Source organism: Lactuca sativa, chromosome 8 (assembly GCF_002870075.4).
Source record: "Lactuca sativa cultivar Salinas chromosome 8, Lsat_Salinas_v11, whole genome shotgun sequence".
Taxonomy (NCBI): domain Eukaryota; kingdom Viridiplantae; phylum Streptophyta; class Magnoliopsida; order Asterales; family Asteraceae; genus Lactuca; species Lactuca sativa.
This window is the reverse complement of record NC_056630.2, coordinates 55,557,509-55,578,364: the sequence shown is the minus strand read 5'-3', so window position 1 is coordinate 55,578,364 and position 20,856 is coordinate 55,557,509. Positions and strand designations below refer to the sequence as shown.

The 20,856-nt window shown below is 33.7% G+C and overlaps 2 protein-coding genes and 1 long non-coding RNA gene across 4 annotated transcripts; all 3 read left to right on the top strand.

The window, feature by feature from the left end:
• The first annotated feature begins 8,145 nt into the window (after positions 1-8,145).
• On the top strand, positions 8,146-8,866 carry LOC128128118 (uncharacterized). Its single transcript, XM_052766938.1, has 2 exons — positions 8,146-8,587; positions 8,701-8,866. The coding sequence occupies exons 1-2, from the start codon at positions 8,303-8,305 to the stop codon at positions 8,827-8,829; spliced, it is 414 nt and encodes a 137-aa protein (XP_052622898.1). The 5' UTR covers positions 8,146-8,302; the 3' UTR covers positions 8,830-8,866.
• A 68-nt stretch (positions 8,867-8,934) lies between these two features.
• On the top strand, positions 8,935-11,045 carry LOC111916852 (uncharacterized). 2 transcript variants are annotated; one of them, XR_006186038.2, is made up of 5 exons: positions 8,940-9,062; positions 9,151-9,930; positions 10,259-10,425; positions 10,493-10,763; positions 10,849-11,045. XR_006186038.2 is itself a non-coding variant. In XM_052766939.1 (4 exons), exons 1-3 carry the CDS (start codon positions 9,802-9,804, stop codon positions 10,545-10,547), a joined length of 351 nt encoding a protein of 116 aa, XP_052622899.1. In that variant the 5' UTR covers positions 8,935-9,801; the 3' UTR covers positions 10,548-10,763; positions 10,849-11,045. The 2 variants fall into 2 exon arrangements, 1 of the variants encoding a protein (XP_052622899.1); XM_052766939.1 differs by having other exon boundaries at positions 8,935-9,930.
• Positions 11,046-16,206: 5,161 nt separating this feature from the next.
• LOC111916839 (uncharacterized) lies at positions 16,207-18,501 on the top strand. The gene is made up of 3 exons (XR_002858686.3): positions 16,207-16,805; positions 16,901-17,712; positions 17,830-18,501. It is a non-coding gene; the product is annotated as an uncharacterized LOC111916839 (long non-coding RNA).
• Positions 18,502-20,856: the final 2,355 nt, after the last annotated feature.

Genomic DNA, 20,856 nt, shown 5'->3' with positions numbered 1-20,856 from the left:
CAATTACATCAGAAAACAGAAATATCTTGAGGGATCATTGATACTACAACTAGCTCTCTGGTCTTGTCTCAGCCTTTCTTGATTCGAGTACGGATCCTCTGCTTCCAGTAGTACGGGCCCATACTACCTTCCACATCTATCCGTACTTTCTTCAAGAACTGCCCTGACTCCACCAAGTCACTTCTACTACTACTGATCTCTGCTACTCTCGTCCTAGGCTTGCCCCAGGGAAACCTCAGACTTAACTCAACTAGTCCTCAGATGCTGCAGGTCTCCTTATAATGCTAATTAACCATCACCTGAACACCATCACATGTGACGAAGATCAGATAATCCTTCAAGTAAAAGACCCGTCCCTATAACGGTTGGACTCAAACAAGAGCTGCGCAATAGGGTCAGTTCCAGCACTCTGGGATTATTTAACCCTGATCACATATGGTGTAACGTGTTCACTTAATAGTTAACTTCCATCACTCAGAACTCCCACAAAGCACGAAGCAAGCAGCATTCGGAATAAGGGAACATACTTAGGCAAAACTATTCTCAAAACGAGAAACTGATCTAGCATAAGATGCTAAGCTCCTGCTATCAGGCATAACCTAATCAGGCTATCCTACTGCTGTCTACTCAGTACTAGCATGCAATACTCATAAAGCTGTAACACATAAGCAGGCACATAAGGCATTCTCCTAAATCCTTAGTCCTATACTAGCATGTTGTTCTACTAAAACTGAAATTGAACAAATAACTTGTATGGGTAATTTGGGAGTACTTACTTGAGCTCGGCTGATCGCATGCACCACACCCTTATCTTGTTTAAAAATTTCTTTCTTTTTAAGTGCTTTCATAATTCTTTTAGAAAACATTTTACTTTTAGAAATCTTTTTATTTCCCCTTAGTTTGAGTTCAGATACACCCGGAAGTGTATCCGAATCCCTCAAACCAGGGCTCTGATACCAACTTGAAACGACCCAAAAATACGACCCAAAAATTTTTGTTTTTAATATAATCAAAACTGTAATCAGAGCATCATATAATAAAACCATGCGTGATGTATTCCAAAACATAATAAAATACTGTGCGGAAAACTGTATCATACTACATCAGATCAAAACAACTAAATCAATCCCAGGCTAAAGCTGAGGCGGTGGTGTGTGCGATGCCATCATCCCGAGCTCTTCCCTTTGCTTGCGGAAGTACCTGAAACCAAAACTGAAACTGTAAGCACGAAGCTTAGTGAGCTCCCCCAAAATACCACATACCATACAATAGCATATAACACATATTGGGCCTTGCCCACTGCATCGGGCCGAAGCCCGGAAACTGCATCGGACCGAAATCCGAAACTGACTGGGACCTTGTCCCCTGCATCGGACCGAAGTCCGGAACTAACTGCATCGGACCGAAGTCCGGAACTAACTGCATCGGACCGAAGTCCGGAACTAACTGGGACCTTGTCCCCTGCATCAGACCGGAGTCCGGAACTAACTGACTGAACATATCATAGCATATCAACTAGCATGAACACATATTCTGCATACTACATCGAGCCGTAGCCCGGAACACATAACACGTAACACATAAAACATAGCACATAAATCCTGTCTGAGCCACGAAGGCATCAAACATACTAGCTGCTACATCGGACCGAAGTCCGGAAACTACTGCTAACTGGACGGGCCGGCATTGCGGCCTTAGACCCGTCCCTACTTGAAGGAAACTCACCTCGTAAACTGGCGGCTGAGTGTGTGTCTCTGAAAGCTACCGGCTGCTGCTCCTGAATCTCCTCGGCTACAAGCCCATGAACACACTCAATCAAATACTAAACACTGCACTTGGGGTAAAATGACTCTTTTACCCTTGGTCAAAGTCAACTTACTTTTGGGGCTGACTCGCCGAGTTGGGTCACCCAACTCGCCGAGTCCTACTCTCACTTCTCAGTTCTACCCGCTGCTACTCGTCGAGTGTGGCATCGACTCGACGAGTACCCTCTTGATCCAAGAACTCAGACAATCTTCATCCGACTCACCGAGCCGTATGAACAAATTCGACGAGTTGTTCATGATCCTAAGAAGATTGCCTTGGACTCGCCGAGTTGCATGAACAACTCGCCGAGTCCCTCCATTACTGAGTCTACCCTCAACTCGCTGAGTCCACTCTCTAACTTACTGGATTCACTCGACACTGATCAAAATGAAGGACTCGGGAACTCGCGACCCAACTCGCCGAGTCGTTCTTCCCGACTCGCCGAGTTGCCGCCATGCAATTGATTTTTACTCGATTTTGTTTGAATCCAACGCATACAATTGATAGATCTGAGTCCAATAAGCTGATTTACCACGTAAAGTTTCCAACTTTACGTGCACAACCTCATGAATAAGGGAAATAAGGCTAAAAGATGCATAAAATGGGTAGATCTATGATTAATATGCAAAGTAACTCCAAAAAGACAGAAGATATGGGCTCTACAACACCCCAACATTCAGATCCAAAGGTATTTCGACTTATTAAGACATTCATGCAAACATAAGGCTTGGAACAAACATCAAATAGCTCTTAGAAGAGCTCTAATGGAAGTTTAAAGCATATAACAAGAAGGGAACTCCGAAAATACCTCAATAAACTCAGATTTGCCCTTGGATCTTTGCACTACAACTCGTTTCCTTGCTTCTTTCTTCTTCTCCTTCTTCACACCTTCACAAAATGGCACCAAATCACTTATAAGCTCTCAAGGGAGGATTAGGGTTTTCTCACTGTGTTCTCAGGGTGAGGGAGGCGAGAATGGGGCTATAAGGTGGTTTAAATAGTGGGCAACCCGGGGATTTAGGGTTTCACCCAGACGGATGGACTCGCCGAGTCCAGAATATGGACTCGCCGAGTCCCCGGCTCACGCGTGCTCGCAACCGCGACCCTACTCGGCGAGTCAGGCTATGAACTCGCCGAGTTCCTCTTGCAAAACTCACAACAATTACCAATAAATTAACATACCGGGAACGGGTCGTTACAAATCTAGACTGCCAAGCATACTCAGAAATCCACGCCTCTCCTCATGAGCCGAATATAATCTCTCAATATCACAAGGATTTGGTTTATGCAAATATTCTTGATGAAAAACCTCATACACACATGTGCAAAAATAATCTACAATATCAATTGCGGTCCTCTCGAATATTTTTAAGTATTCGTCATATGCATCAAATGTTAAGTCGTATCCCAAATACCTAAGCGCAACCACACACTTTTGTATACTACTAAAACTCATTCTTCCTCTAGCCTCAGGTTTTTGTTTGAAAAAATCATAACGGGCTTCTAAAGCATTACTAATACGTAAAAATATCGCCTTATTTAGACGGAAACGACATTCGAATGCGTCATCATTGTAAAGACAATTATCGGCGAAGAAGGTCGAGATGAATTCCCCGTACGAGAAACATTCAAACTTTCTTCATCGTGATTGTGTTGCACAACATTGAAGAAGGTCGAGATGAATTCTCCGTCATCACTGTTTCTCAAGAATAAGGAATCTGCTTTGGAATTCAAGCTCAAGGGAAACAACTACTTCACCTTGAACAACCACCAACACCCACAACTCATAACTCTCCCACGCTTTGGTCTCTTCTTTTTTTCTTGATGATCATTATTGTTTCTAACATAATTATGTGATTATCTCCTCGGGTATCTTGATTTTGACAAATTTTAAGAAAGAATATAGTATGACTAAAATCAGTAGTAACAGGGTAAACGGGTAAACAGGAAACAAAGCGATCTTGATGAAAAAATGGTATCATAACAATATCCGGTGAATATCTAAAAACGGAAAAAACAAGGCAATTGAGTTATTTTTCTTATCAACTCAATAATATTGTTTATCACTATCAGTATATACTTTGCATATATACTTTGTAGAGAAACATGGATACTAATGTTATTGGAGAAACATTTGTGTGTAATGTGCTTGAGGGAGATGTTTTGGGAAGTGATATTATCAAGTGATAACAGGCAATCTAAGTCTGCGTAACGTACCCAAAGTTGAAGGGTCTATGCTCTAGTTTGATGCGTCAGTAGGCACGAAAGATTCTAAATGGACATGACTAGGCAGAGTTGAACTTAGGAAATTTTTAGACTTGACAAATCTTGACCTAGTTAGATCCGTTTAGCCTGACAATACGACGCTTGGATAGATTGAGCAGGGAGATATATATGGGAATCTACTCGTCACATTAAATGAACTCATATCCGGAACCGTGGATTAACTTTTCCTCGATGTGCGGATTATGTCCTTAATTCCGGTATTGATGGGGCGACTGGTAAATTCCGATGAATTAGGTCTGTAGAAAATTGTTTTTCTCTCTCTATCTGTCTGTTAGTCATATGTTGCCTTCTTTACGTGATTGGAAGAGATCCGACCTGGACTGCTACATATGCAAATCCATTTCTCTGCATATTATATCTATGAAATTCTTCTTATCTGTTAGCCATATGTTGTCTTATTTGTGTGATTAACAATCCGACCTGGTACACAGCATATGCAAGCTTCTACTTCTCAATCCCTCTAAAAAAACTATAATTGATAATAATTTAAATCTATCTTCTCTCTTAATGATTGTCTGCTCACCCGATGTAAGGAGTACGCTGGAAGTCCTTGATTACTGTGGCATATCAGGAAACGGGAAACATGTTCCAGTACAATTAAAATTGAACACTCAAAGATTGTCTATAGATCTCGCTGCTCAATTTAGGTGGACAACAATATCCCTGGTCGTCGTCAGCTGAATGGTCCTTAAGAAATATTTTCTAGGAACTTAGGATCACTTTGTCTTATAATTAATAGTATGTCCTAATTTTGTCACAATTTTTCGTGTTTAAGTGGACAACAATACCGGCGATCAACCAAACAAAGACGTAAAGATAGAAGGTACCGACAAGCAGATAAAGGTTGTCTAAAAACTTTGATCCCAAATCATTCTTAAAGTTAGATATCATTTTATTTTTGTTAAATTTGTTCATATTTTCTTCTAATTTAAATATTAGAGGTGAATTAAAAATAAAATAAAATAAAATAAAATAAAAAACAAACAAACAAAAATCAGAAAATTAAAAAAAAATCCAAAAATAGTGTTATTTATGTTTTATTTCTTGTTCAAGAAAATCAAAAATCCAAAAATATTTTTGTTTCTGTGCTAAATTTTCTTTTAGTTTTGTTTTGTCTTAAAAAGTGATTTCAGGTATAGATAAGACTCAGGAAGTTTGTGTCGAAGATTTCTGAGCCAAGGCTTCATCCGTGAGCATCGAAGAATTCGCATTCGAAGGAGCAAGAAATGAAGATTATTCTTTTGACATTCAATCCTTCAACTCCAGAAGAAAGGTCAAGCTGACTTAAAGATTATGTGACATATTGCATTGAAGCCTCCTCAATCAATCTGCTGCTATCTTGAACCTGATGAAGTGATCCAGAAGATTAGTTCTCTCTGATGTTCTCTCTGAAGATTCTCAAGCTGAAAGCGCTATCTTTCAAGAATCAGTATGTCAAGCCTCCTCACCCAATGTGCGTTCAATGTCAAATTCTGAAGAAATGTCCAACTGCTCAAGATGAAGTCATTCATTGAAGATTCATCAAGTTCATCTTGAAGTTGTGAAGAATTTGAAGATTAATGTTGAAGACAATGATCCTAATGAAGATTAACAAGAAAAGTCAGCTACTTTTTAGGGGGAGCTTGTTGGGTCATTTAAGAAAAGAAAAGAAAGTTATAAACCAAGGGGGAGATTGTTAGGTCAAAAATATGGTTTATACTTTGCTTTTCTAAGCATTTATTGTTTTTATTATTTGGGCCAAAAATAGTATAGGATTAATTGTAGTTTGGACCGAGCATTGAATTATTTGAATTTTGGGCTTGGCCTTAGGTCCATATATATATATATATATATATATATATATATATATAGGGTGAGGAGTGCATGTGAGGGTAAGAACCAAGGAGCTTAAGTGTGTGTATTCTAAGGTGTGAGAGAAACTAGAGAGAATAGTGTATGTAAACTATGTGTATGGAGCTTCAATCATTTCATTGAATACATCATAGATTTATCTTCTTCTTCTCCTCCTTCTCTTCTATTTGATCTGACATCATCCGTTTGATTGGGATTCCGCACCATCAAACGGATCTGATTGATACATAAGCATATTGGGGACTTACATGAGTAAAGTTAAAAAGTGTAGTTGAAATAGAAAAGAGTTAAAATTAATCCATTTCATCATCAAGTGTTTCAATATATTAATTAATATTAATTATACCAGGTCAAAAACACATTTATACCGGTCCTAAGTTGATATCAATTTTGTTTATTTAACAAATTTAAAAGATAAAAAAAAAAAAAAAATAACCGTGATTTTATCCATCTTTTCATCCTTTTGCAGTGGTGCAGTTCATTTTTCAGCCTCTAATAATGATTGTGGAATCCGAAGTTATTTTTTGGTTTGAAGTAATCAAAGGAATAGAATGCTTCATTCCACTGAAATAAAAAAAAATTAATTTCTTACATTTGATGGAATAGAATGGAGCATTCCTGAAGGAATATGATTCATTAGTTTTGTTAATTTTGGTTATTTAGACAGTGTGTATGTATTTTCCTTTTTTTCATATTTAACGAGTCTTTTTGATTTCACAAGCTTCTTACAATTTCATTCTTCGGTTTGAGATCCCCTCAATTTTCCACACACAGAACTGATGTCCACCAACCTGAATATTGTCTTTTTATCTTTGTTTTATACTATTGATTTTAGTTATGTTTTTATGGAACGGGAAACTTAAAGAAATGGAACAGAAATTAAGACTTAAAGAAATTCCAGCTCGATTACTATGAAATATAAATAAAAGGGTAAGGGTGTATCTTTATATAACTGTATTCAAAAAAATAGTGGACGAAATGATACAACAAACAAAAAACATAAAAGTATTTTCTTTTTATGACCAAACTACTCCTGTTTGTTGGTTTTGCTGCAGTAATGACCTAACTGCCCATGTTTGTGGATTTTGAAAGGCTCGATGTAATAAATGACAATGGATTGTTATTTCTTGTATTTTTAATATGTTTTTTGTAATTTTAAAGTTTACATTGTAAAAATATTAGATTGACCAAGTTGTTGGTTTCACTGCAATTTTATATTCTGTTTTATGACCAATTGGCCTTGTATTTTATGTTGCATTTATGACCAAACTGCCCCTGCAAATAAGTTGTCCTTATAACCTTATAACCCTAGTGGTTGTTTTCTTTTATTCCTTTTTTTTTTGTAAAAATGGCCGATTTACATACAACAAACAACATACTTTGCCTAAAATGCAAAGTATGTTGCTATTATGTGTATGTAACGTAGCAGTGACAATGTTCATTGCAACAAACAAAAATATACTTTTGTTTGTTTGCATATTATGACACTCTACTTTCATTTATTCTTATTATTGCATTATACTTCCAAAATATATGCAGTTATAACAATGTCAGGCGATAGATTTTTAAAGTACAATGTTATATTGGATCAACTCAGATTACCGGAACATGGAACTGAACAAATGAAACCGATGTACAAGCTACCATAATGCTCTTAAGAAGCAATACAAGTATGTAGAACCTATTGTAAGTAATTGAGAAACATACAAGAAGCCTTAATAAACTATCAAAAAGTTGCTTTATTGGTGTCTACTACTTTTCATTTATTTATTTGGAAAAAAATTCCTTCTATTTACACTTTAGAAAGATTTTCAAAATTTACTTCTTTACCTAAACATCAAAAAAAATGTGCAACGTACAAGCCTTCATCACTAGTTGCTAATAAGATTTGAACTCAATCATTATACGTATACAAAGACTTCCGAAACACTAAAAAGTAACTAATTCTTATATATATATATATATATATATATATATATATATATATATATATATATATATATATATATATATATATATATATATATATATATATATATATATATATATATATATATATATATATTAAAGGAGGACACTTTTTAGGAATAGTGAACTCGGCAAGTGTTTGGCAGAAATGGTCCCCATACATTTAGTTGTTATTTTCGTTTTGTTTTTGTAACTGGGCATTTTATTTTATGGAAATATTTACATTCTTTTCTACACGTGTTAATCATCGTTTGGTTTATCCGCTTACGTATCCTTCCCACCGCCTCCTTCTCCAGTATCTTCCGTCCTGAGGTTCTCGATTCTTCTGATTTTCTGCTTCATTCTTTTCTCGCTCTTCTCTCAAGCGCACAACCTCCACCATTTACCCGACATGGAGCGATCGTGTGACCACAGTGGTCACCGGCGTCGCATCCCCCCATGCCTCCTGTTCTCCGATCTCAGACGTCGCCTCCCGCTCTCTGCTATCACCATCCTCGATTCAGCTTCCAAAATGGTGGCCATCGACCTCAAAGAGAAGTCACACGACACAACTTTTTTACCGTCCCACCGCCACCTGTCACTTCTCCTTTTGGTCGATGGCTACCGCCTACATTACGAAGCGTCGACGGTAACCATAAGCAAAGTGGTTCAACATTCAAATATCGTCTTTGATTATGTGAGTTTTAATTTCTTTTCTATTTTTGATTTCGGAATTGTTGTTCGATACCCATCCTTATCCGAATCCCGTCTTCTTATCGATGCTTTTACATTTTCCCTGTTTCAATACAGAGAAAAGCCTCCAGTGATAGATTTCCTCCATTACTTTTATTTCGTAAGGGAACCACAACAAATGCAAGGATGCTTATTTCATTCCACCATGGTTCATTTATTTCCATTTTTGGAGACAATATAGAGTAATTCAGATCATTCATACTAATTACTTTTTGTTTTATATTATTTAGGTTTTTTAACAGAGGAAAAGATGTATGCAAACAAGTAGATAGCAAATCTAGGTAAAACGTGTTTCGTATAGTTGGATGAATGGTTTAAGTATGATTTTTTTTATTAATTGAGATTTTTTGTAGATTTAGACAGGAAATGATAGGTTTTGGAAAGGTTTGTTGGAAGAGATTTAATACAAACATGACAAAGTATGATGTGTTTTTATTATGGGTTTTATTATTATTATTATTATTATTATTATTATTATTTCGATTTAATAAGGTTATTTTGTTGAAGGTGCTTACCGGAACTTTTCATCCTACATCCAAAGCATTAAAGGTCACACATTGGACTCCTATACTTACAAATCATAACTGGTATAATCGATTGATCATCCAAGATTTAGATGACTGAGGTTTTGTTGATTGGAATAAAGGCTAAAATATAGATATTTTTAAGTCTTTTGAGTATATGGTCTAACAGTGTCTGATATTGGCAGTAAAAATTACAGAAATAAATGATGGAGCCTACCCTGCAGATCTCAATTTTATTACCGAAGTACCCTCTTCCTTCAAGTTTCAATTTCTTCTACTGATTTTCATAATCTCTTATTTTGTTGGCATGTAGTTCAATCGTTTTCGTTTCAAGTTTCAGTTTTCAAGGGCAAAATGGTCATTAGTATATATTATATATTTGAGAAAAGGGTTGTTAAAGTTAACTGCACAAGGACCTAAATCAATATCAAACATCACTATAATAGATATTGTTCGATGCCTAATCTTAAACTAAGAATCAGGTAAATAAACTATACTTGAACATCCCAATAATTTTTATTTATTTATTTGTTTATTTTTTTAAGTTATGCATGAACTTTAGATTAATTTTCAATTTTAGAAGTTACCTAACAAAACTTGGTAATTAATATGTCACTTTTGATCTTTTCTGTATATGTACTTATATTTTATTCAATTTGAAATGACAGATTTTCAGGTCTTAGAAACTGAAGTGAGACCTTCAGATGTTGTATGTGCGATAAATACTGATGATGTTATGGTTCAAGATGTCATTAGTGAAAAGGTAAAAAAGATCAAGTCTTTTTGTTGGGTTATGAATTGATGCATATGAGATTATTATCTTTGTGTGTATGTGTGTGTGTGTGTGTTCGGCTAGGGAATTTTGTACACTATATGGCAACATTTGTCTCCGGATTTCTAGTGGGATTCACAGCAGTTTAGTTTTATAATTCTCTTTGGCATTGCTTATTGTGTAAATCAATCTTATAGTTTTCATACCATTTCTTAAATATGAGCATTATATCCAAACACAGGAATTGGCAACATAGGCAAGTACATATTTATATTTTTGTATTGTGTTTCAAAAGAATGAAAGTTTTCATTTTGGTAAGGGTTTCAAAGTTGTTGGGATGCACTTCATGGTTATGGATGCTGGAACTCGGGATGCTCTTGAAGCAGAAAAGTCGGTTGATGGGTTCAATATTGCTCAAGAAGCAGGGGAATGGAAGGCAACCATTTTTCATCCGTATCTTCCTTCTCATGCTTACCTTACATGCAGGTAGATAAATAATGATATGGTTAGAATTACAAGATTATTTGCTGACTAAATCTGAATATGAATGCAGGTTTTTTTCTGCAAGAAAGCATGGGTTGATGGATGAGCTTTTTTGTGATTCATAATCTTCTGTATGAGCATTTGATTTCATGGCGAGGGTAACTGGATTCGCCAATTTGTTGTGGAGTAGTTCAGATCAATGCCAAAAAAGAACATCAAGACGCAGAATTCTATCATCACAGGGTTAACAAATAATGGAAAGATGGAAAGTAAACTAAATATATCCGAACAGAATTTTGAGGAATAACGCAGCTACAAAAACTATAGATGTTCAAAATGTGGTATGATAAATTAGTGGGCTTCATTTCTTGACTGTATTTTTTTTTCAAAGTTTTGATATGTTTTTTTTTTCTTTTCTTTTCTCAGGGCTTATGGAATCTAACAAAGCCGACGGTTGAACTTATTAGCATATTGTAACACACACTGATCAACAAATTGATTCTTTTTTGTTTTTTTTGTTTATTGTGGTGACTTTGCTTTTATCATATACGTGTTTTGTCATTTTATCAAATGTTTTTTGAGCTACCCAATGTTATACTTAAACAACACTTAATGAGGAAAAACCCATGAAGTATTTGATCCGTGGAATCTGGCTCTCGAGTTCCATCCCATCGACCAAAGGATAAACCCATGAAGTATATATTTCGATAAATAGCTTACCCGACAACAAAAAAGTTATCCATGACGAAACAATATTACTGCCTCATAACAATACTCAAACTATAAACAAATAGTTGATCAAATAACATTTAAAAAGAACAAACAACGGAAAAAATTGTGGCATCCGACTCCCGCAACGCGGGGGTTCCCCACCTATTTAGTTTATTACATTTTGGTATCGGATAAAATTGTTTCAAATATTTTTTTTGTAAAGTCTATTTTAACAATGAAACTAATAAATATTATATATATATATATATATATATATATATATATATATATATATATATATATATATATATATATACTATCTTATAAAACAAATCTCACTATTTCTAAAAATAGATTGAATAAAATAATTATATTTTTTTAAGACGTCCAAATTATTAAGCTAATTATACAACTAATCACTAATAAAATAATATTAAAATTTAAACAAACTCCTATAAATCTTCTCTTCCAAGGTTTTGACCAGATCTTTGTTCATCAAAATAAATACTCAACACCCTATAATTTGGTCATTTCATGAATTTTCTTTATTTTTAATATGACATGTTTCTTAAAACAAACTAATGATTGAATTGAAAATAATCATTCTCCATCGAAAAGAAATTAATTGTCGAAACAAACTATTTGTCGCCCGTCGCTTTGCGCGGGTAACAGCTAGTGTATATATATATATATATATATATATATATATATATATATATATATATATATATATATATATATATATATATATATATATAATCCCAAACATCCATCTATTCCACTCTTGATCGTATTCTTTAAGAGTGTTATATAAATAAGATAAAACAAGAAGAAACATATTTTGTTTAAAAAACAAACAAACTATTGATGTAACATCCGCGTTTCCAGCTAGGCTTAGTAATTAAACATGTAACCTTTGTGGTCAATTCATGTAGTCATTTTGTGAAGTAATAAGATAGGATTATTCATATATTTTGTGCTTATGTTTCTTATATGATATTAAGATATATTATATAATAAAATTAATAAGATTTAAAATACACAACAAAAATAAAAGATCACTAAGGGAAAATAATCTCAACCTAGTTATAGTATTCGTAATTAAGATCCCGTACATATCTAGAATGTCTCAATCCGACTTAGAACAAAGAAGTTAGGAAGCACCAAAGTCTTGCGATAAAACCGACACGGCTACGGATAGCTTAAAAAGTGAATTGGGGATAGATTGCTTTTTAGATTAACAAGTCTAAATGGAATTCATGGATGCAATAAATGCGAATTTGTGCGTATAGGTATCGTCTACATCTGACTTCACTAGAGGAAGTTATGATTTTTCTAAAATTTGGCACAACAGTATGCTTATTGATATTCGAATTTTAGATTGATAGATTGTTAGCCAAAACAATCTAAACGAGAGTTGAAGATCTCGTTGTTAGGATTCCAATGATATAAAAACCATCGAAAACGGATGTCGGATGTGAGAGTTATGCATTTTATACAGGCTTTAATAGGTTAAGCATGTGTAAATAAAATAAAGTCAAAACTATCTGACAGAGTCTAAAGAAAAGTTGTAGATATCGTCGATATATTTCCATTGATATAAAGAACGTCAAAAACGGAGCTTGTATGAAGGAGTTATGCAATTCTGAAAATCTGGAAAATGTCACACGCGCACGCATGTTGCGCGTAGCTTGCGTACAAAGTCAGCCACATAGCCCCACCCAGATCGTGTCACGTGTCGGCAGCTCAGTGGGTCGACGTCACCCTTATGCGCGACACGCCTCCTGTTGTACAGCGTGAAGGCCTCCAAACTCACCTATAAATACCAACTCATTCTTTCATTCCTCCCCACACCCTCTAGTCAATATCTCTTTGAAAATTTCAATAGTTAGCCCATTTTTCTTCATTCTAGCCTGCGGCAAAGCCCTGCGACACCCTCGAGTGCTCAGTTTGCCATAATATTCATGTAGAAATGACCTAAGTCAGTATTATGCATGTTTGAATTCCGATTCTCATCTATTGTACTCTGTAAGTGAGCTACACTTACTCTGCCCCAGTGTAATTTATAATTATAGTTGTAAGTCGTTACCAGGATCTTATAAGTAAGATTTATCAACGATTCCTAGTTATTATGTTGATTGATCTACTATGGGAAAGGTGTGTAGAATGGGCACGTCAGCTTGGTTGTTGGATTTCAGAAAGACTATATGTCGAAATGATCATGCCTCCCGACTGTCCTGTCTGGCTGATCCTTACTTGTTTGATCTTGAATTAGACTTTGGAATTGTTGAGGAATCTAAACTCTTAAGATAATAGTTCCACGTAGTATGAAACTAGACTAAGACGTAGCGTTATGTACATCTAGGTCTTTCAAGAAAGGTGTAAGGCGAAGCTCTGCCCAATTCACCAATCACCAGACACTTTTTCAAGTGAGTGTGTAGTTATTATCAAGAACATAATCTTAACTTAAAATTATCCATATAATAAAGGTTGCTTGTATTACCTGTTTATGAGATATTTGTAAAGATAAGATGGTAACATTTGGATTAGGAATTGTTGTAGAAATCAATTGCCTTTAGATATATGTCATGCCTTAGATTAGGAATAAGACTTATAAAGGATTGCTTAGTGTCGAATAGGCTTGAAATCGATTAGGTCTCATGGGTGGGTTAGAGTGTGGGACCAGATCGGAGTGTAATCATCCCCGTCTTGGGATGACCAGAAATGGTGGGTCCCGATCAGACAACCAGACGGTATGTTTGGGTCATCGACCAGAATAGATGACCAACACTTGGTTGTTCTAGGCAGTCTTGTAAATTATGTTGCTAGCATGGCTTTATAACCCATGGACGTAGATGAAATAGAAAGTCATATTCATTAAAATCTCTGAACGTTGGTTGCCTTATATGACTTACACTAGCTAAGGACTCCCCTAGCAGGTGTAGTCAAACAGTTGCTTAGACAGTTCATCTGGTAAGGTGATTCTTCTAGATGATTGCCAAATTAGGATCTATGGGGATTGGTTGGGATTGGGTAGATGGCCTTAGAACAAGTTATATATTTACACCTGATATATGTCTTGCAGGAATGATATTTTATCATTAAATGTTATGGGCTTGAAAACCCTACGTATCTCACCAGGTTTCCCAAACCTGGCCCACTCATTTTATTATATCACAAGTAGTGGAGCCAAAGTTGAAATTGCCTAGTTAGGATACTGAGTGGAATAAAGGATAGGCTCGCATTAGTTATTTCATGACCTTTTTATTTACGATGTAATGTATGTTCGGATATAAACGAATGACATCCCGAAAGTTTTAATAAAATAAATTTTGTTATTTCAGAAATGTTTATTTGACTGGGAACTTCCACATTTCAATACTTAAAAGTGTAAAGAGAATTTTTAAATTGGTTTTGAAAAATGGGGGATGTCACAATTGAAAACCACCACAAATACAAGGACCAATTCTACTAATCATAGCCTTTCTATTAATAACATTTATAATATTTATACATTTCCAATAACGTTTTGCATTCTCTCATTATATATAACTATGTTAGTATTAGTTTTTTTTCATAAAAAGCCTTCATGTGATTGAAGGTTTTGTGATTTGCGTTGTCTCGTTATATATGTAACTATATTAGTATTCTTTTCTGAACAAAAGCCTTCATATGGTTGAAGGTTTTGTGGTCAAATATTTCAATATAGCTTTTTGGAATAATAGTTATATTAGTAGTGTTTTCTTACAGAAAACTTTCATGTAGTTCAATCGTTTATGATTCAAATATGAAAAGTTGAAGAAATGGGTTATGTCGCATTAGTGGTAGTTGTAATATGATTTTTTTAGATAATAATGTTAGAATTTTGATAAAAGCTTAAACAAAGCCTCTCAAACTTTAAGCCACTCTTTTGTATGACACAATGGAAGTATTTGGAACTTAATAGAAGCGAGAACAAGATCCCAAAACCAAAAACTATTTTCTTTTTTTACCAACATCTCTCAGGATAACCTATCTCTCTAGGTGTCTCTTTGGGGTCCTTCTTCAAAAAAATAAGACACAAAGCTCCACAATTGGAGGTATACTTCTGAAGAATGAAATAGGCTATCTCCTGAATATATTGGCTCTACACTAATTTTTCCCCTTTTTTTATATGCAGATTCTGCTCTCGGGTTTGGAGATTTATGTGGTGTTTTCTCTTATGATTTTTATCTAATACTTGACAATAATGTTTAGAAATGATAACATATTGTCTACTTCTATCTATCTCTTATAAAGAACGTCAATCAAATGAATATGGTTCAAAATACATCATCTATCTTGAACCAAAATTCATTTGAAACTCATCAACTCTTCACTTATGATACTTGAATGATTTTTTTAATTGATATATATTAGCTACATAAAAGAATTGCTTCTCTTCTCTTTTCATTTTCATTTTCGTTATTGTGTACATGAGCAAACCTAAAAGTTTTTGGTATTTAGAGATGAACAAGAAATATGTTTTCATGCCTTCTGTAGATGAACAATAAGTGTCTTTTGATGGATTCTGTTCACATTGATCAAATAAGTACACATCCAAAACATGAAAACTATGAATTTGATGTACTTAAAGTGCTTTTGCGAAAACAAAATTTTAGATAAACAATAATTTTCTTATTATGGCTTTACCTTGATTAGACAGTACTTGGCCAAACATGAGAAAACTATGAATTTTATGTGTTTAAAGTATGTTTGTGAAAAAAAAAATACAGACAACACAAAAATATTAGATGAAGATTGTACCTTTAGAGCCATAAGTAAAATGTTGTGAATATTGATATGCTATAAGTTTGAAAATTAATTTATTAAATTGATTAAAGAAAATTTAAATACGTAGTTCTATTTAATTAAGTCTAACAATTGTCAATTAAATACTATATATATATATATATATATATATATATATATATATATATATATAAATTTTCAGTCCTTCCTTAGCTAACTAAACTGTTAGGAATTTGACAGTTTTGGTCCTCTGATTATGGATGGGATTGACAGTTTTGGTCCTCTGATTATGGATGGGATTGCAGTTATGTCTGGGGGCATTTTTTTGTGTATTCCACCACCGCCAAGCTTCTGACACAACAGATACATGGCTTCTTCCCTTTTCTTTTCTTCTGCATCTCCTTGCTTACTCACCCTCAATTGTATCTCTTCCCACCGCCATTGTTTCGTAGAGCTTCCACCACTTCTTTTTCCTTCTACATCCCTTCAATGTGATTCTTACCCTTTACGTCTTAATTCTGTAAATCATCCATCGATGTGCTCCACCGCCTGGCTACATAACCAATTGTTTTGGGCCAACCCGTTATTATATGCCCATTTTGTTAGTCAAGATCTTCATATTGCCTCCACGTATCTTCCGCCGCCTCAGCCCCGTGTTTTAGAAGTCGATAGAAATCAGATTAGTGCCATCGCCACCTCTTCACCGCTTCTTGTATCTATTTCAGCTCCATCCTGCCACTTTTCTAAACCGATTGAATGATAATATCCTTTCGCTCTAAGGTTTATTACCCCTCTATTGTTAACGATTGTTGTTCCAATCCACCTTCACTTATCGTCTTCTTCACCATCTCTCTTCACCTTCTACTCTGCCATCACAACATCCACAAGGACTCGACCAACAGGTAATTTTTTTCCGAACCTTGCTCCACCATTTGGGTTTCATCCACCGACACAACACGCCCCTTTCTCATATTCTCTCATACATTGCAATCGGCAGGGTTTAACTCATCGGGCTTGGTTTATTCCACCACCTCGACGACTGAAGTATCAGAGTACAAAGCGAGAGGGCGATTCGTTGGAAAGGAAGGTCGACTGAGAGGAACTGATGCCTTTTTTGGGTGATGTAACGTGCTTCCGGACTTTACGTTCGTTTGCTATCGAGCTAAGTGTTCTTTGGATTACAAATCTACATTTTTGATTTGATTTTAGGGCTTTTTTTTAGTTCTACTACTCTGAAAAAGAAAAGAGGCGGAGCCATTCACTAAAGCAATTCATCACATGTTTCTTTTCCCATCTCTATGAAGCTCTAATTGAAATACATGTGCTTTTGTAGGTGATTTATGTTTTGATTTCTAATTTCACAGTTAGTAATCCCATCTGATTCGTCTTTCATCCACAGATACGCAATTTTCACCAATTCATTAATTGGTCAAACATGATACAGTTTCACTTCAAATTTGATCATTTTTCTGTATGTATCAGACACTAATAGTTAACCAAGTACCAAAATATTTCAATTCATAATGGTCAGTGCCTTCAACTAATTTTAATTGCATTGTAGAAGCAGGTGTTCCTGTCATTCGTTTGGCTACTGGAGAATCTGATTTTCACACCCCGGCTATTATCGCTGACGTAGCTGCTGATTTCAACAGTTATTTCCTCGATTCAATCCATTCTTTTCATTGCTATAGCTAATAGTTGTTCAAACCACGATGTCTGAGTATAGATGTGTTTCGTTTTTTTTATGATTTCTGTAAGAAAAAATTAAAATTTATTGGTTTTCAGGTTATAATTCCAGCTCCATTTTTGGTAAGTTACCCTAAATTCCAAGCCAAATAAGGCTTAAATCTATTACTGAAAGTCCATCAGTGACCAGACTCTCCTTTTTCTTACAAATGTCATGATTTTAGTTGCTGTTTGCACCAGGTGATCTACAAAAGACTTCTATTGCTATGAGAGATTATGCTCATTAAGCCAGCATGGTATCGTCTGCTTTTGAATCACATTCCTCTCACTTTTGAGTGTGGTTCCATGCTTGAAGAGGTATAATACATTTTGATATGATATAAATATAGGAATATAATAAAGCAAACATGAGTTTCATGTGACTCAATAGTGAATGATGTAAGTTGCAGGCTTTTATGGGGCTCAAAAATTTTGGATTATCAAACTCATTTTTTGTCCCTAATATTAGTGATTGTATCCTTGAGATAAATTATTATAATACTGTTTGATAAGATATAAGGACATGCAAGATGCATGAAAGTGTATTGAGTTTATTAGAGGAAGATTGTAATTTTTTATTTTTATTTTGAATTTTATAAATAATGAATGTATTTCATTTCCTTTTTATTGGCATTATACTTTCAAAATGATTCCTATTATAGCATTGTACTTTTATTTGGCATGCTTTGGTTAATTTATATAGCTTTAATGTTCACTTTATATGATTTTCCATAAGTCGAACAATTAGAACAAAGCTATCAAGGATTTTGGTATTATGATCATTTGAAATTTTAGATGTCGAGTGGGGGATAACAGGTGCTTATCAGGAGGAATGTACGTGAGACTGTTGGTCCCTCAAATGTTCAACAAACAATATAGACTCCCAAACAATATAGACTCCCGTTATTGTAATATTGTGTATTATAACACCCTATTATTGTTTACAACCATTATTTTTTTATAGCAACATACTATTTAATTTTCAAATTTTTGGGATTTTTTTTTCTTTCTATTTAATTTTTTAAGAAAGTGCAATGCAATTTCCCAAATGCTTTGGGTTGTAGTTAAAACTTTTTTCAAAATTCTATCTAACCCAGGCGAAGCTTGGGATCCTTTTCTAGTTATAATTATAAATAACCTAGTAGTTGGAATTTGGAAAGTTATAATATTAAAAAAAAAAGCATATTAATACAATAACAAAATTTTACTAAATTGATGTTCTTTTATATATATATATATATATATATATATATATATATATATATATATATATATATATATATATATATATATATATTACTCATACCGATAGTAATTTAAATAATCACAACTTATATAATAACTTAAGAGATTATATAGTTAGTCTTAAATGAATAATACAAATAAAATGTTGGATGCACATAATTAGGTTTTTAATAGTAGATTTGAAGATTTTTGGTATACTATTTAGCCTACAATCATATTATAATTTTAATTGACTGAACATAATTTAAATATTTCAATATTATTTAATTAATTCTTATAAATATCAATATAAATTAAAAAGACATATTTAATCGAAGTAGTTCAATTTAAATAATATTTAGTTGAAATTTGAAGAGTTGTCATAACAAAAACAATTCACATTTGTCGTTCTAACCTTCCGGCATACCGGCAGGTAGGTTTCGTTGTGATTCAAAATAAAATAGAGATTTTGAGATTCAACTTCAGCCAGATAATTCACATTTTCCGTTTTAACCTTCTGGCGTCCCGGTGAGGTAGGTCATTTATAATCATAAATGATTAGGTAGCGTCGTCCGCTCCTTTCACCTCCGCCACCTTCCCCACCACCTTTGCAACCTGCCGACCCCACCATTAGCACCTGCATCACTTATACCACCACCACCTCTTCTACCACCAACCATTATAATCATATATGATTACTCAATCTGTGAACAACATATATGTATAAGCATTTATGTTAAGACATATACGTATAAACATGTATAATCATATATAATTATACCTCTCTGCCATATAATTATTTATGATTAGGCATATCCTGTTGTTTCCGGTATGTTGGAGGGTTAGAGCGGCAAAGGAGAAATATGTAGCTAGAGTTGAATCTCAAGATCTCTCTTTTTTCAATCTCAAGTGAATTTTCTCTTTATATATATATATATATATATATATATATATATATATATATATATATATATATATATATATATATATATATATATAACTTTATTAAGAGTTTTGTCGCTTCCAAATTTAAAATGACATATGTTAAAATAAGTTAACTTAATTTAATTTTATAACACACCTTGTAAAATATAAAGTTTGGTATATTATAATACACTGTTGATGTCGTTTCATTTTTATCCTTATATTGCAATATGACATTAACAAATGATGTATTCAACAATTTTTTGTCTTACAATGTCATTTTCTTTGTTCATTACAAATGATTTTTTTGTATATATCTTATATCTTATATCTATTTATCTCTTATAAATGAGGTCATTCAAATGAATATGGTTCAAGATAAGTCATATATCTTGAACGACATTCATTTGAAACCTCCAAACTCTTCAACTTATTCTAATTAATTGAAATATTTTACCTATATAAAAACATTATTTCTCATGTTTGGTTACCTATACTTGCTTTCTTTCTCTTTTAAAGGTTGTTATGTAGAATACATAAAAATGGAGAAGAATGTTGTAGTTTATATGTCTAATAAAAAGATTTCAATAATGAAATAAGTTGGGTTATACAATCCTCTTTGCGTATATTAAAGATTCAAAGAATCAATCCATTTGATTGATTTAAAGCAAATAATAAAAAATATTCAAATTCAAGGAAATGAGACAATCCATTGGCTTAGGTTTCTTTCTATTATTTTTATTTTTACAATTTATTATGCATGATATTTTTATGTTTTATATAATATAAATAAATACGATAAATGCATTGTTGTGTTAGATTATAGGCATGCAAGATCTTGGAGCAACCAACAATCAACATTGATGTATATTTCATTGAATTTGTATAAAAGTATTGTTTATCAATCAAATAAGTGATTGGTCAATTGTATTATAATGTTATAATTGTAGTGAAAATGATTAGAGAGGTCAAGGATATTTGTATGACAAATCAATAGTTATTATTATGAATATGTTTTAAACTTTGGGAATTGTTGAAAATTTATGATTAGTTGTTTTATTTGTATCTTTTTACATAAAA

Excerpts from the sequence above, each read along its gene's own strand:
- LOC128128118 (XM_052766938.1), top strand. The coding sequence starts at position 8,303 with ATGGAGCGATCGTGTGACCACAGTGGTCACCGGCGTCGCATCCCCCCA. Across the intron at positions 8,588-8,700 it reads CAAATATCGTCTTTGATTAT|AGAAAAGCCTCCAGTGATAG; the intron begins GTGAGTTTTAAT and ends GTTTCAATACAG.
- LOC111916852 (XM_052766939.1), top strand. The coding sequence starts at position 9,802 with ATGTACTTATATTTTATTCAATTTGAAATGACAGATTTTCAGGTCTTA. Across the intron at positions 9,931-10,258 it reads AAGATGTCATTAGTGAAAAG|GGTTTCAAAGTTGTTGGGAT; the intron begins GTAAAAAAGATC and ends CATTTTGGTAAG. Across the intron at positions 10,426-10,492 it reads CATGCTTACCTTACATGCAG|GTTTTTTTCTGCAAGAAAGC; the intron begins GTAGATAAATAA and ends ATATGAATGCAG.